The sequence below is a fragment of the Castor canadensis genome, chromosome 10 (assembly GCF_047511655.1).
Source record: "Castor canadensis chromosome 10, mCasCan1.hap1v2, whole genome shotgun sequence".
In the NCBI taxonomy this organism is placed as follows: domain Eukaryota; kingdom Metazoa; phylum Chordata; class Mammalia; order Rodentia; family Castoridae; genus Castor; species Castor canadensis.
Window position 1 is genome coordinate 62,035,633 of NC_133395.1, and position 16,622 is coordinate 62,052,254.

Below are 16,622 nucleotides of genomic sequence, written 5' to 3' on the forward strand. Positions count from 1 at the left end.
TTAATACATATTTGAACAGGGTGCTCTTAAAAAGTTACATGATTTCTTCATTGCCCACTTACCCAGTGAGTGATTACTTTAATTGATTTATGTATATATAGTCTGCTTCAGTAAACCTGTAACCACATAACTTGGGAAGGAAACTGGGGATTCTAAACAGTTACTTCATAAGTACATTTAAAAGCAGTTAAGACCTTTCTTTAAAAACAGGATTGAGATCCAAAAATACAAAATGCTCCAAAATCTGAAACTTTCTGAGCGCTATCATGATGACACAGGTAGAAAATTCTGCTCCTGATCTCATGTGATAGGTTACAGTCAGAATGCAGGTGCACTAAAAATTTTGTAAAATTACCTTCAGGCTAAGTATGTATGTAAGATGCATATGAAACATAGGTGAATTAAAGTGGACCTCATTCCCAGGATATCTCATTATATAGTACATGCAAATATTCCACAATTTGAAATAGAAGCACTCTGTTCCAGCATTTTGATTAAGGGACAGTCAACCTGTATAATATATATATGCTTTGTTTTACAGAAATAGATGTCTTATATGGCAGTTGCATTAATTGATACCTTGCTTGAAGCAGTAGTCATTTCATTTATTTTAAAACCAGTTTTTAAGATTTGCAAACACAAAAAGTGAGATTTCTTAATTTGTGATTTCATTATTAAATTTTCTGGATTTTTTTGTTGTTGTTTTCTTAAGACAGCTGTTCTCAATTTTGGCTTTGTTCTTAAGACTTGATTTTTCTCCATGTAATATTTTCATTTGTTTTATATATTACATGTTAATATGGTGGTTAATGAAGCACAACACAATTTCTGCTGCATCAATTACAATTTTTCTGTCTCTTTGAGACTCCATATTCTGTTGTTATTCTATGACTATGTCTTCATTTCCCACCACTTCCCAACTTTGTAGTATAGGATAAGAGCCTATGTTTTCTATTAGGCAAAGACATAGGTTGGTTTGTTTGCTTCCTTTCTTACTGGCTGTGTATAATATGCCGCTTTTCCTCACTGAGCCTTGGTTTCTTCATTTTATAGTGAAGTAATAATAGTACCTATCTCTTAGAATAAGCTTTTAGATTAAAAGAGCCCCTTTAATGTGGCAAATAAAATTCTTGTCATAGGATATTTATATCTAGAACTTTGACAGATATGTCTAATATCACCCACATATATGATTCTCATATTCATTATTCATTTATTGTTTGTCTGTTATTTATTGAAAGCTTAAAATGCCCTAGGTACCTCAAATATGAACGTCACAAAACCGAATGTCATCCCTTCTTTGCTCCAGGAATTCACAGACTAAGATAAGAGACAGTCCTGTAAATAAATACATATTTAAAAATAATTAAAAGTAAATAAAATATCTCTAATCTTGACTCTTTTTACTTGTGTGAATCCTTTCTGACTTTTAGTACTGAATGGCCATATGTTTCCATAATACCTGTAGAATGTCATAATTGTGTATGCCATACTGTAGTGCGCGCGTGTGTGTGTGTGTGTGTGTGTGTGTGTGTGTGTATACTTGTCTGTCTGAACTACTGGACTGTGAACTCCTTGGGTTTGAACAGTACTGCTGGGGTTGGTAGTTTGTAAACAAAGGCAGAGAGTAAATATTTCAGGTATTGTGGGCCATAGTGCCTCTGCCATACCTACTTAAGGTGAGCTACAGAAGTACAAAAACAGCCACAGATGGATTATAAATAATGGGTATAACTGTGTTCTAATTAAACTTTATTTTAAAAAATCTGCAGGAGGCCAGATTTGACCCTTAGACCTAGTTTGCCGACCCTCGCAGTGCTACATACCCTTGCTGACAAGTACCAGGTACTCAGTAAATAATACAATTAATATGTGAATTAAACACTTTCTGACTGCTTTTCAAAATAACTTTACAACTATCTGTTTGTTTACTTAATTCTTATAATAACTGAAGTAGATACTATTATCACCATTTTTTACATGAGAAAACTGAAGCACAGATTAATTAAATAAGATCCCTAAGATCATAGAACCAGTTAGTGAAAGAACTGGGATTTGAACCCAAGTGTTCTGATTCTAGAGCCTGGGCTTAAATGGTTAAATCTTATCAATGGTTAAATCTTATCAGTTCTAATATGTTGAGTCCCAAGAATATAATGAGTCCCAAGAATATAATGTAGTTTACTATATTTGTAGATTTAGGTGAAACTAATTATCTCTTTGGTGCTAAAAAATCATTTTAATGAGATACAACTTCTTAAAAGTCTTTGCTAGTAAAACTGGCAAATATTGGAAAACTTGAGGGAGGGGGCAGAGTGGGTGGTAAGGGAGGGGGTGGGGGCAGGGGGGAGAAATGAACCAAGCCTTGTATGCACATATGAATAATAAAAGAAAAATGAAAAAAAAAAAAGAGCTTACCTAGCCCCAGGAAAAAAAAAAATAATAATAATAGCATCAAACTGCAAAGTAGGCACTCATAAGTTATTGAACAGAGCGTAAATACCTTCATTGTTTTAGAAGGAAAGTTTGCAGTATCTGTTAATTTTAAATGTGCATACTCCTGAATCAGGAGTTTCATTTCTGTATATTGGATAATACAGAAATGCTATCAGATTCATAGAGAATATTATAAGGATTTGTCCTGCAGAGGGAGAAATGTATAAAGGAAAAAAGTAATCTATGTTCATCACTAACAGTAGAATATTAGGCACCATCAAAAAGCATGAAGTGTAGATACATAAAGTATACATCTTTAGGAGAATTGTAAGATATTTTACATGAAAAAGGAAGACACTGCCCAATACATGTGGTTTTATTTATGTAATAGTCACTCCCCAAAATCATATACAGGTAAAAACAAAATATCTGCTGATAAGTGCAAAAGTACAAAGCACAGTTGTTAGCTGTAGAAGTGGAGCTTGGATTTGGGGACAAGAGTTAAAAGTATGTACATTTCTAAGTTATAAGCAGGTACAACCTTTGTGATGTAACAAACATGATAACAAAACTTGAGGTGACTCAAGTGATAGAGCGCCTGCCTAGCAAATACAGGGCCCCAACTTCAAATCCCAGTACTGCCAAAAAATAAAGAGGGTTTGGCTTTAGCAATTATGATTACTCCTTGTTAGAGCCATACCTTCTAGTTGGGCAGCATTGATTCATACCTATTTTTCCTGTGTTTTTAATAGTACCTCTTTTTACTTGGAAAAACTGTATAACTGATGTGTAAAGTCATTGGTGCTTTTAGAAATAACAATTTCAGAGTAGGATTAGGTCTGAAGCTGTGAAAAAGTGGGTTTAAAGAAGTGAGAATTATACTAGTGATTCTTAACTTTTATATACATACTTGCCAACCAAAATAATTTTACTGTACTTAATTTTCTGAGTGTCTATTATAAAAGTACTTTTCTTTTTTAAATATAAAATATCAGTTGTGCGGTTGGAAATGTACCTCATTCATAGAGTGCTTATCTAGCATGTGTGAAGTCCTGGCTTCAATCCACAGCACTACAAAAAAAAATTATAATTGTAAGCTGAACATGAATGGCTCTCACCTGTAATTCTAGCTACTCAGGAGGCAGAGATCAGGAGGATTGCGGTTTGAAGCCAGCTTAGGCAAATAGTTTTCAAGACCCTGTCTCGAAAATACCCTTTACAAAAATGGTCTGGCAGAGTGGCTCAAGGTGACGGCCCTGAGTTCAAACCCCAGTATCACAAAAAACAAACTTACAGTTGTGAGTATAGTTGTTTCCATATGGCTGGGTATTTTGATTCTTCCCTCCCCTTTCCCTTTAATGTTAGAAACAAGTCTCTCTCTTTCTCTCTCTCTCTCTCTCCCTCCCTCCCTCCCTCCCTCTTCTCTTTCTCCCCCCTTTCTCCCTCCCTCTTCCCCCACCCCCTTCTCTCTCTTTCCCTCTGTGTGTGTGTGTGTGTGTGTGTGCGTGTGTGTGCACACGCGCGCGCAGGTTTGCTGGGGATCACATATGTGAGACAAGTTGGTACCAAGGAGCTACATCCCCAGACAACAACCTAATATGTGATTCTCTCAGGAGAGAAATCAACAGTTTGAAAGGAAGACAGAATTAAAAGGAGGACAATTGGGGAAGATAAGTTTAAAGATAATGATTTTTAACCCAGGCACTATTGTAGGTTTATTTTTTTTTTTAATTTTGTTGTCTCAGAAAATACATTAAACTACTCAGTTCTACAACAATTGTGTCTTCTCATGGAAAATAAAAATTATTCCTTGATTCTCATATGGTAAAATTCTCTGTTTAAAAAGAATTAATGAAGGAAACATGTCAAACATGATAAAGTTATAGTAATACAGTAGCTTTTACACAAGGATCCACGCCCTTCTATTGTGAACTTAACTACCAAGGTGTTACTGTAGCCAGAAAAATATTCAAAACTTCTGGCTTAAGTCTAAAGTCACTCTGGTAGATATAACCAATAATTTCAAATTCTAAAAGAGCAAATCTATAATATAAAAGCTAATACTTCTAGGATTGTCCCTGGTACCTTTTGACTCTAAAGGTAACTCAAGTACTCTGAAAACACCATAGAACTGTATATGGAATTTAAGACTGTTACTTTAAAAAAAAAATTAATTGGTCTCATTGCACACACTATTGGTACTTTAATGGATTGGAGTTGATTTGGAAGCAATTCTTGCTCTCCTGTTTCCATGGTTTCTTTCTTAGAAGTTTCTTTGTGATGTCTTTCATGAAGACTTGAATCTGTTTTAACCAGATTTTTGTCTTAGTATTAAGAGGTGATTTCTTATGGGAGAGTGAGTTCTGTAGCTTCTGAATGCTTAAATTATATTTAATGCAGCTGACTATGGAGGGTAATTATAGTGACTCTCACACCCTCCCCCCCTTATAAACCTCTGTTCACTTGGGGTGAGTTAGGGCCACTCATCCTACCTTCTGTACCCTTCTGCCTTTCCAGTGGATAAGGAGTTGGAGATGAATACAGTAAATGTTATAATAAATTTGCTGCTAACAATATATAAACTGTCATTTCCTTTATAAGAATATGCATATATACACTTGCTTGTATTAGGTTAAACTTTATGATGTAGTTGGTATTTAAAATTTTTTGATGATACCATTTTACCCCATTATAAAATTATGCTTGTAATCACTGCCCTGTATATAACAATGTTTTCAGACTTACCATGAAAATTTTAAGCTAGTTAAATAGCATAAATTTATAGATAGCATTTGGCTGATAAAATGTCACCACACAATGGCAATTGGAACAGTTATGAATACACTTACTTTAGTAACAAGGATAAAAGTAATAAGCCACACTGAGTGTGGTGGCCCACACCTGAAATCCCAGCACTCAGGATGTGAGTTTGAGGCCAATACAGTGAGATTCTTCTCAAGATACCAACAAAAACTAATAAGCCAGGAAAATTTCTACCGCAGATATACACACCAAAGGGTTACCCAAATAACTTTCTCCAATTGAGTATGAGAATGGTAGAGCTAAGTGATAGCAATTTATAATTAAGGGCTGTGTAATTTATAACTAAAAGCTGTCAGACTTGAAAACTGTGGCCAATAGAAAACACAAAACCAGGATCAATTAAAGAAAGCATTGATAATAGATGCAAAGATAGCAAAGTATTTTTCCTCACAAAGTGTGGGAATTCTGTGTGTTGCATGGCAGCCAGATGTCTTAGTAGAATATGAATTAGAGGCCCAGTTAACCCCAGAATTGTATGCTAGTTCATGGATGATACATTCAAATAAGAGCTCATTTTGTATGTTGATAGTAAATAACTCTAAGTCATACACAGAAATAAAAGCTAAGACAGTATGTGTCATTTGCCCAAAAGAACTCCAATTTTTCATTTCTTTTTTGTGGGAGTGGTTTAACTCAGGGCCTTCTGTTTGGTAGGCAGGCACTCTACCACTTGAGTCAAGACCCCAGCCTTTTTTTGCTGTAGTTATTTTTCAAATAGGATTGCACGTTTTTGCCCAGACCAGCCTGTACCTGAATCCTCCTATCTATATCTCCCACATAGCTGTGACTAGAGGCATGGACCACCATGTCTGGCTTATTGTTTGAGATGGGTTCTTGCTAACTTTTTGCCCAGGCTGGCCTTGAACCCCAGTCCTCCTAATCTCTGTCTCCCTAGTAGCTGGGATTACAGGTGTGAGCCACCATGTCTAACATCAATTGTTCTTAGTTCAGGGCATATAAAAAATATGCTGATTTCACATGGTGAACTCTAGACCACACTTTAAAAAAAAATCATAGCTTTATTAAAGCAGTCATTTGTGTCCTCCTCCTTATAGATTTATTTACCTTTCTACTGTCTACTGAACACATTAAAAATTAAAAAGTGGGGCTGGTAGAATGGTTCAAGTGGATAGAGCATTAGCCTAGCAAATGTGAGATCCTGAGTTCACATCCCTCTACTACAAAAAAAAAGGCAAATTTAGGTCTCCTGTCAAAATAGAGTAAAAGGGACTGGGCTTTTTTTCCTGAAACTAAAAAACTAGACAAAATACATGAAATAGTAGTGCTTGAGAGATGAGGCATCACCAACAAAAGAGGGAAAACAAAGCAAGCCCTGTGATTGGCTCAACTTCTTAGAGTAAGTTACCAGAGCACAGCTCAGGGAGGGGGAACACAGTAAGTCATGGCAGACTCATTGATTTGAGGAGATGAACTTTGGTGATCTGGAGAAGGATTCCCTTAAGTACTCAACTGAGTACTGACAAATATATGCATTTACATATATCTGGTAAAAGAGCTACCTAAAATGATTGTATAATAAGCAAATCTCATGCAGGACCAGAAAAGTGTTTCTTCCCATCAGTCAGAGTAGAAAACCTAATCATTCACAGGGCATTTGTAGAATACTCTGAAAGATCTTGTCTCGGGTGGGGAGAAGTTAACCCTAGACTAAAAGCAACTCTGGATCTGATTAAGCAAAGAATCAAACTACTTCCTTGTCACTTAACTACATTTCAGAACAAGCTCAGTAATTATAGGAGTACAAAAATACCCAGCAACCAGCAAGATAAAATTCACAATGTCTGATATTTAATCAAAATTACTAAGTCTGCAAAGTAGCAAGAAAATACCATAACTAGGAGAACAACCAATCATTCGAAGCTGGCCAGAGATAACACATCAAAACAGTATGACTGTTGGAAAGACTAAAAGAAAGATTGAACATGTTAGATAGAGATATCCTCTAGATTAAAATTACAATGGAAGAGATAATGCACATTGGAATTAGTGTTATGTTTAGATACTGCCAAAGAAAAGATTAGTTGACATGAAGATGTAGCAATAGAAACCATCCAAAATGAAAGAAAAGAGAAAAAGGAAAAAAAGATGAACTGAAAAAGTATTTGAAGAAATAATGACCTAAATTTTTCCAAATTAGATAAAAATTACTCTTCTAGAAACACAATAAAAGAAAGATGAGTAAAACTGCATGAAGGAACCTGGTAATCAAGTCACTTAAAACAGGCATAAAGAGAATACAAGTTTAAAAGCAGGCAGAGAAGAACAGAACAAAGAATGACATCAGAGTTTCATCTGAAACAATGAAGTTAGAAGACAGTGGAACAATATCTTTATAATACTGAAAGAAAAACCTTCAACCTAGTGTTTTGTTTATTCTTTTACTCAGTGAAACTGTAAAACAAAGGCAAAACAAAGATTTCCAACATACAAAAAAGGATTCATCATCTTCATTTTTCTCCAAAAGAGATGTACAGAGTCCTTCCAGCAGAAGGGAAATTAAACCACTTGGAAACTCAGGACTTGAAAGCTATTAAGAGTATCAGAAATGGTAACTACATGGATAATACATACAAGATATTTTCTTATTGTTTAGATTTTTAAAAAGACAGTGGTTTAACATAAAAATAACTACAATGATTGTGGAGTTTATAACATACATAAAAGTGAAATGTATGATAACTGCAAAAAACAAAAAAAAAACCAAAGGGGAGGAATTGCAGATTTATTATTGTAAGGTTCGAATATTTAAACCTGAAATAGTATAATACAGTCTGAATGTACGCCATGATAAGTAAAAGATGTATATTATACACACACAGCCACTGAAGTGATTTATAGTATACAAACCAATAAGATGGTATAAGAAATAATCCAAAACAAAGCAGAAAAATACAAAGAATACAGAGAACAGCAAGATGGTTGGAGACAAATCTAACCATACCTACAGTCACAGTACACATAAATGGTCTAAGCACTACAATTAAAGGTAGATATTTGCTACCTTAGAGTTTTAAAACTTCACATCCATAAGAAACCACTTCAAATATAAAAATACCTATCAGTTAAGAGTAAATAAAAAGGAGTATACCATGCTAACACCATCTAAAAGAAAGCTGGAATTACCATATTAGGCCAGAAGTTAGATTACAGAGCAAAGAATATTAGTAAGAATAAAAAGTTATTTCATAACAAACATTAATTCATTTGAGGACATATAATCCTAAATTTTTATGAATGTAGTAGAAGAGCTTCAAACTAAATGATACAACTAAAGAGAAATACACAGGTATGCCATTTCTGTGGAGATTTCAATACCCTTTTCTCAATAATAGAATAGGTAGTAGAATGTAAATCCCAAAACTATAAAATTTCTTGAAGAAAACATAGTGGGAAATCTTCGTAATCTTGGATTAGGCAAAGATTTCTTAGATATGGCACCAAAAGCATTGCCCATAAAATGAATTGACAAGTTGAACTTCATCATAAGTTTGCTCTTGCATAGAAGAGCAAAAAAAATGCAAAAACAAACTGCAAAGTAAGAGGAAAAGCTTTGTAAATTACTTATATACTAAAGGCTAGTATCCAGGATATGTAAGGCCCTATCAAAACCCAATATTAAGAAATAGCCTAATAACAAAATGGGCAAAATAATTTAAGAGCTACTTAACCAAAAAGCTGTATGGATAACCAATAAGCACATGAAAACATGTTCAACATCATTAATCATGGAAATGCAAATGCTGGAATTACAAATGGGTAGGTTTTTTATCCTGATACTGTGGTAATGACTTCACAGGTATATTACAAAATACTGTACACTTCAAACATACACATTTTGATGTATGTCATTTATAATTCAATGAAGTTATTTTAAAAAATCAGTGCACATGCAGGAAACTGGGGCAGGAGGGTCTCCAGTTTGAGGACAGCCTGGGCTACATAGTGCAACCCTGTCTCAAAACAAACAAAAAAATCAAGAGTAGTTACCACAATGTAAGTACTTGATCCATGTTTATTTAATACATTTAACCCATTACTCTGCTATTTCCCAAGAATTTTTTTTCCTTAGCGGTACTGGTGTTTGAACTCAGAGACTTGTGCTTGATAGCTTGGTTGGCAGGCATTCTTCTACTTTAGCCATGCCTCCAGGTCTTTTTTTTTTTTTTTTTTTGCCTGTAGTACTGTCTGTTTCAATATGTGTCCCTAGTATGTTTATTTGGCTTTGAAATTACCCCATGAAACTTGATTACTTTGTAAATACTTCTCCTTAGGGTATCTATTTTTGGGTTTCTAGTTGAAGGTCAACAATGTATTCACATCTGGAATGGGGCCTTCAAGAATAAGCTGTACCTTACGTTGTTAGGAACTTCGCATCTTCATTATAGATTAAGTAAAAATTAGTTTAGTCTTGTATCTATATGATAGGACTAGCAGCATCAGATTAGCCTAGAACTTGTTAAAAATGTAATGAGTGTAGATGTGAACCATGGCCTGATCAGTTATCTTAATGTGATGGGATAGAGGTGGGATTGTACTAGCAGAAACATTGCCAGCTAAGACTAAGGGAATCAGCAAATAGGATAGAATGAAGGAAGACCGTGAACATGTATTGTCCTTCTAGAAAATATGACTCAGAGATCCTCAGGGCTGCTACTTCCACCATAGGCCCTGGGGGTGAGGAGGCCTCTACCTGGGTTTTAAAGAATGGGATACACTGCCACCCAGCAAAGGCTTGTGTTCTGAGAGAGCTGTATAGGCAGGACTTCACCAAGCATGTCAAGTGCTTGTGGTCCTGCCGCCCTTGTGAGTCTGGAATGTAGTCCCATTTGTCTTATGTTTTGCTTGTGTTGTGTATGCTCTTACTGTCATCCAGGAAATCATTGCCAAGGCCAATGTCATGAAGCCTTTCCATTATGTTTTCTTCTAGTTTTATAGGGTTTTTTTCCTAATATTTAGATATTTAATTCATTTTGAGTGAATTTTTAATATGTGGTACAAGAATCCAACTTCATTCTTTTGTATTTTGATACCCAGTTTTCAAGATACCATTTGTTGAAGAGACCATCTTTTTCTCTTTGAGTGGTCTTGACGTTCTTATCGAAGATTATTTGACCATATATGTGAGAGCTTATTTCTGAGCTCTGTTCCATTGGTGTGTTTTTCTTTATGCCAGAACTACCCTGTTTTGATTAATGTGGCTTTGTAATGTGTTTAGAAATTGGGACATATGAGTCCTCCATCTCTGTCCTTTTTCAAAAGTGGGTTATTTAGGGACCATGAGGGTACTACATGAATTTTAGGATGAATTTTTCTACTTTGGAAAAAGTTGCTGTTGGAATTTTTATAGGGATTGCATTGAGTCTGTAGGTCACTTTGAGTAGACATCTTCAAAACTATGAAATCCCTCAAAACATGAACATGGAATGTCTCCCTACGTACCTGTATCCTTAATTTCTTTCAACAGTGTCTTATAGTTTCCGTATACAAGCCTTTCATCTCCTTGGTTAAGTTTATCCCTAAGTATTCTTTTTGGTGCTATTACAAATTAAATCTTTTATTTCTTTTTCAGATTGTTCATTGTTAGCATAGAGTAACAAAATTGATTATTCTTTTTTGATTTTGTATCCTGGAACTTTAATAAATTCAATACAGTTGTCAAAAATGGACAATTTTTACCTTATTCTTGACCTTAGTGGAAAAGCTTCCAACCTTTGATAATTGAATATGATCCCTGTAGGGTTTTTCATTTACAGCCTCTTATTACGTTGAGATAGATTCTTCTGTTTTGTTGAGTGTTTTTTATCATGAAAAGGGTGTTAAATTTGTCAAATACTTTTTCTACATCAATTGAGATGATCACGTGGTCATTTTAACTTTTAACATGATTTTGTTAAGATATGTGCACAGAGAAGTGCGTATTTACAAGTTGATTTACAAGGGGCCTGTAAGTTATACATGCTTTGGGATTATTAACAAATCATTCTCTTTTGTACTTCTTGGACTTGTCTTTTGGTCTACATGTGCATGCATTTTTTTGATACATGTAGGAGTCTTAACAGCTAGCTCATAACTGGGTCATAGACTATGCATTTGTTCAACTTTGATAAATAATACAAAACTTCCCCAAAGTGAGTTTATGAATTTTTCATTCCTACTTCATATGAATTTGACTACTCTGTAGTTTCACTATCACTTGATAATGGCTGTCTTTCTTTTTTATCATCCTAATAGGTGCATGTTGATAGTACCTTTTGTCTACTAATTAATGTGTTTGAGAATCTTTTCATTTGTTTTTTGGCCTTTTCAATTTATACTGCTGTGAAGAGTATATTCAAGTCTTCTGTCATTTTTCTGTTGTTTTTAAAATCAATTTGTAGCAGGCTTGTAAATATTCTAAATATGTGCTCTTTATTAATTACATATGTTCTAAATATCTTCTCAGTGCCTTATATTTGAATCTCTTAAAGATATTTTTAAATATAGTTCTTAACTTTAATGAAATCCAACATATTATATTTACCTTCATAATTTGAGAAATGTATTTTAAATCCTGTTTGAGAAATCTCTTTTTTTTTTTGTCTCATTGTTATTCTTCTGTGTTAATCTTTCAGAAGAATTAGAATAGATTGAAAGTCGGCAGTATTTTGTGCACAAAGAATGGAGGGAATTTCTAGATTATTAAATGCAACATTTGAGTTGTAGGGCTGCAGTTTCCAATTTGTAAGCTTAAATAAAACTACTACCTACTTTGCATATGGTGTGATGAATATGGTCAGACAAGAAACTAATGAATGAGATTTTAATGTGTTTTAATTTTTTTTAAAAAGAATAAAGTTGGGCTGGGGATGTAGCCAGTGGTGGAGCACTTGGCTGGTATGCACAAGGCCCCAGCTTTGATACCCAGCACCACAAGAAAACACAAAGAATATTAAAAAGAATATTCTAAGTGGAATGGTAATGTTAAAACATAGCATGTGGCTCCATACCAAACCTCTAATAGCACTCACTATTCTTGGACTTTAACTTGATGATCAGAAGAAATCTGTGTAAAGCTTCTAGTCCATCTCTTGAAACCAAACTGTGGTTGGTATTCTCAGCAGTACTCTAAAATTTAATGATGGTGGTCCACAGTTTCAGGTAAACAGTATATAAAATATTATAAGTAGAATATAATGACAAAATTAAAATGACTCGAGAGTTTTTTATTTAAATTTGTGTGTGGTGGGGGGGGACTGGGGTTTGAACTCAGGGATTCATGCTTGCAAAGCTGGCACTCTACTGCTTGAGCCATACCTCCAGTCAGGTTTGCTCTGGTTATTTTGGAGGTTGGGGGTCTTTCAAGCTATTTACTTGAGCTGGCTTTGAACCTCAGTCCTCCAGATCCTAGCCTCCCAAGTAGCTAGGATTATAGGCATGAGCTACCAGCTTTCAAAATTTTTAAACAAGTTTATTAAGAAAACTGAGCATGGTGGGGTAGTGTGTGCTTGTAGTTTCGGGTAGTGTGTGCTTGTAGTTTCGGCTACTTACCAGCACCAGAAAGGGAAGGAATGGAGAGAGGGAAGAGGGTGGGAAGGAGAGAGGAGGAAAAAGTGAATTGTGTACAAAGCCTCTCTTTAATTTTGAGTTAACTTCCTGGGAAGATTTCTTATTCTAAATTATATAATATACAAGTAGGAAAATAATACATTGACTTTTATAATTCTTTGCATATTCTACAGAGAGAAATAATTTGAGACTTAAAGTACTCAACAGCTTTATTAGTCTTTAAATAATTTAGCAACTATTATGCCAGAAGTTAATTTATTCACATATATGTCAGTATCTGTGTATAAAATATTATGTTTAAGTGACATGGATTTTGTGAGCCAGTTAAATAATATAAAATGTTCCATATTATGGTTTTTAAGTATGAAATCTTGAAATTGGTACCTATGTTGAATATTTTTGCAAGTCTTTGAAAAAATTTTATATATTTAAATGGAAAATTGTTTTCAAGTTTCTGTAAAGATTCAAGATTTTAAAATAACAAGAATTTAATCTCTTATAAAAGTTAAATGTCTTGACCCTTAACACTGAGTTGTATGTATAATTCTGCAAGCATCCAAAAATTTTTTACCTTTGAGTAAAGACTTAATAAAATTTATGATTATGCTCATCTTACTCATCTTGAAATGTAATTACTAATGTTTTATTGGTTCACACTGTACAGAATAGACTAATACTGCCTTACATGATATTTTTTTCTTTTTATATGAGTGATACTGTGTCTACAGTTAAAGATTTCTAAATGTATGTACTTCATCACTAAAAGGAGTTGGTTTGTTTTAAAGTAGTTATCATGTAGAAAAGAGTAATAAAACAGACAAGTAATGTAAACGCTTAAAACTTGAGGATTTTTTTTATTTAACAGTATTGGGCCTACAACTTGAGCCAGTCCTTTTTTATGAAGGGTTTTTTTCAAGATAGGGTCTCACAAACTGTTTGCCCAGGCTGATTTCGAACTGTGATCCTCCTGATCTCTGCCTCCTGATTCTTATCTTAGTCCTCAGTAAGTTTTTCTACCACTTTGCTTTTCTGGAAAATCCATGAAAAACCCTTATTCTTCTTCTGTAGTGCCTCATGGCAAATAGGATGCTGAGGGAGACTGGGGCTTCATAATAACCTTGTCTGCTCAAAGAAAAAAGTCAGAGGTAGTTGCCTCATTCAACCATTGTATTTTAGTGCCTCCTACTATATACATTAAGTAGTGGTGGTAAAATTAAGTAAATACTACATAGAAATGGGTGGGTCGAAGAGACAATTTAAATAAAGGCTTTTGCTGTTAGTATTAGCTTTAATGTATCTTACTTTGCAACTACTTTAGACGGTTAGATTATATGACGTGTATTTTCTTAAATGGTCTGTAGACTACAAAAAATGGGTTTCCTTTTGTGGGCTTCCTTTCACAAGAATATCTCTTAATGTTAAAGAATGAGACAGCTCTTGAATATACTGTTTTTAATATGTTTTAAAGATGTGTACACAAATGAATGGCTATATATTTTTGTTTTGCAGAGTTGAAAGGTTATCCGGTATATTAATGTCTTACTGATAATGGCAGAACATCCACCACTACTGGATACAAGTCAGATTTTAAGTAGTGATATTTCTCTTCTGTCTGCCCCTATTGTAAGTGCAGATGGAACACAACAGGTAAGGAAATTGAAATGTTTATTCCCTTATGTCTAGTATGCATATATTTCTTTCAGAAGAATGCAAAATTTAACACAGAATTAAACTTTACAATAACAGGTTCCTGTTATTTCATGTTTTGAACTCAGTTCAAAATGCTTTTGGTTTTATAGGATGACAAAATATGAGACTGTTTTGAAGTTGCTTTTAAAGTGCCTTACTAATTCGTGGTCAAATTCTTTGTGTGTATGTTTAGTTGTCACTAAAGTTGTTTTGTTTTCCTTTTAGATAAACAATGTACTAGTCCTTGAGTCTTTTTTTAAACAAGTTAACCTTGTACCTTAATGATTATTATAAATCATTTCTTTAAGTCATGGAATTATGCTTAACTATGCAATTAAATGACTGTGTACATTATAAAATAATAAAATTTTATCTTCTTTTTCTTCCCATCTCCTCACCAGCCTTCCCCTTCTAAAAACAAATACACAATTCCTGGAAAGCTGATAATAGTTTTTCCCCACCCAGGGCTTTAAAAATGTAGTTCTGTGGTTGCACTGACTCATTCTCCCAGTAATTCTAAAGGGATGGGAATAATGGGCTTTCTTAAGTGCCTAAAATGCACCCAGCATTGTGCTTAATTCTCACAACTGTCCTATATTGTAGGTATTCTAGTATGGTAGGTGAGAAAACAAAGACTAAGATTATAATAAATGATAATGAGGAAAAGGAACAGTTTCCGTACCTCTTATGTTACAAACATTGTACTAAGAACTTTATGATCTTATTTAATTCTTTCAACAAGCCTGTGAGGGAGGTATACCTGTCTATATTTTGCAGGTAAAAAAATGACTTTCAGAAGGCTAAATACCTTGATAAAGATCGCATAAAGCTCCTATACCTCATATTGCCTCCTTGGGAAACTACAAAAGTCATATTTCATTACTTTACAAATTTAGTGTCTATAATGTACAATTATGATTTTCTTACAAGACAAGGAGCTACTCTTTGTCTTATAAGAGTAGATTGAAAACTCAACAGTTACTGGCTTGGTTCTAATTTTTTCTGTTTTGTGTAAATATAGCAAAAGTTGTATCTTGGTTTTAATTTTCACATGTTCTCAGATAGCTTTTAGCAGCAACTTCATTTCACTAACTCGCTTTCCATGATGAAATTTGAGTCTGTTAAAATGTAGCAGGTATTAATTTACTTTTATAAAAGACTATAAGACTCTGAGTGACAGCTGTTATCATTTGTTGACTCAGGCCGGTCACGGGTTTCAAGTTGTAGATAATCTACTGCACAAAAAAATCTGTTACACAGTTAATTATAATACATACGTTGCCTTAGTTGCAATAGTTGATATTCTGCTAAGGAAATGACACACCACCACCACAGTGTCTTCTCAAGGTTTGTTTCTCTCTTCGCTAAAAAGAGATTCTGTTGGTAGAATTTTCTTGGAAGTCTTAAGGGCACCATAGTTATCAGGTAACAGTAGTGGTATAGATGGATATAAAGTAAGGATACGGGAATAAAAGAGCCTACTAGAGTAAGATTTAAAGATTAAGTAGATCCCTGAGATCTAGAGGATAGGTTTTTCAGCAGAATTAAAAAAAAAAAAAAGACTGAGGGCATAGCTTAAATGTTAAGAGTGCTTGTCTAGTTCAGAGCCCAGTGGGGGGTGGGGGGAAAAGAAGGAGGAAGGGAGGAAAAATTCTAACTAGCAGAGAGAGTAAAAAGACTACTGAATTTAGTTGATAAATTTAGGTTTGATTTGGGTGGCCTACTCCAAGTTTTTGAACTTTTAGTGTGTTTACGTCTCTAACAAATGCAGGTAACATCTTCTTAGAGTAACTGTAACAATAAGGGCCAAGAGGGCCTGAAGGAGCTCTCAGGAATTGTTTGCTAGATCTGAATTAAACACTAGTGAAATTATGCCAATCAGGATTTAAATCAATAGAGATAATGAGCAGTGCATTAGAAAACTAGCAAGATAGTTAAGAAGGATGGTTATAATAAAGTATAAATTGTAGAGAATAAACCAGTAATTGTGATAGGATATATAAGAAACTAAAAAGTGGATACCAGTTGGCAATAAACTTGACATTAAACATTTCTTTATCTTAACTCAAGAACTTATTGGTGTAGCAAGTTAAAGCTTGCCTGTGGAG

General features: G+C 34.2%; 1 protein-coding gene across 2 annotated transcripts in view; it reads left to right on the forward strand.

Annotated features, from left to right (window-relative positions):
• Fndc3a (fibronectin type III domain containing 3A) overlaps positions 1-16,622 on the forward strand; it is a 146,689-nt gene that overhangs the window by 7,296 nt on the left and 122,771 nt on the right. The window contains exons 1-2 of one of the 2 annotated variants that reach the window (XM_074043403.1): positions 1,771-1,845; positions 14,335-14,472. In XM_074043403.1, coding sequence (XP_073899504.1) covers positions 14,374-14,472 — 99 coding nt within the window. In that variant the 5' untranslated portion in view covers positions 1,771-1,845; positions 14,335-14,373. Of the gene's footprint in view, positions 1-1,770; positions 1,846-14,334; positions 14,473-16,622 lie in introns of those variants that run through there. The other variant, XM_020170863.2, reaches the window with a different exon arrangement.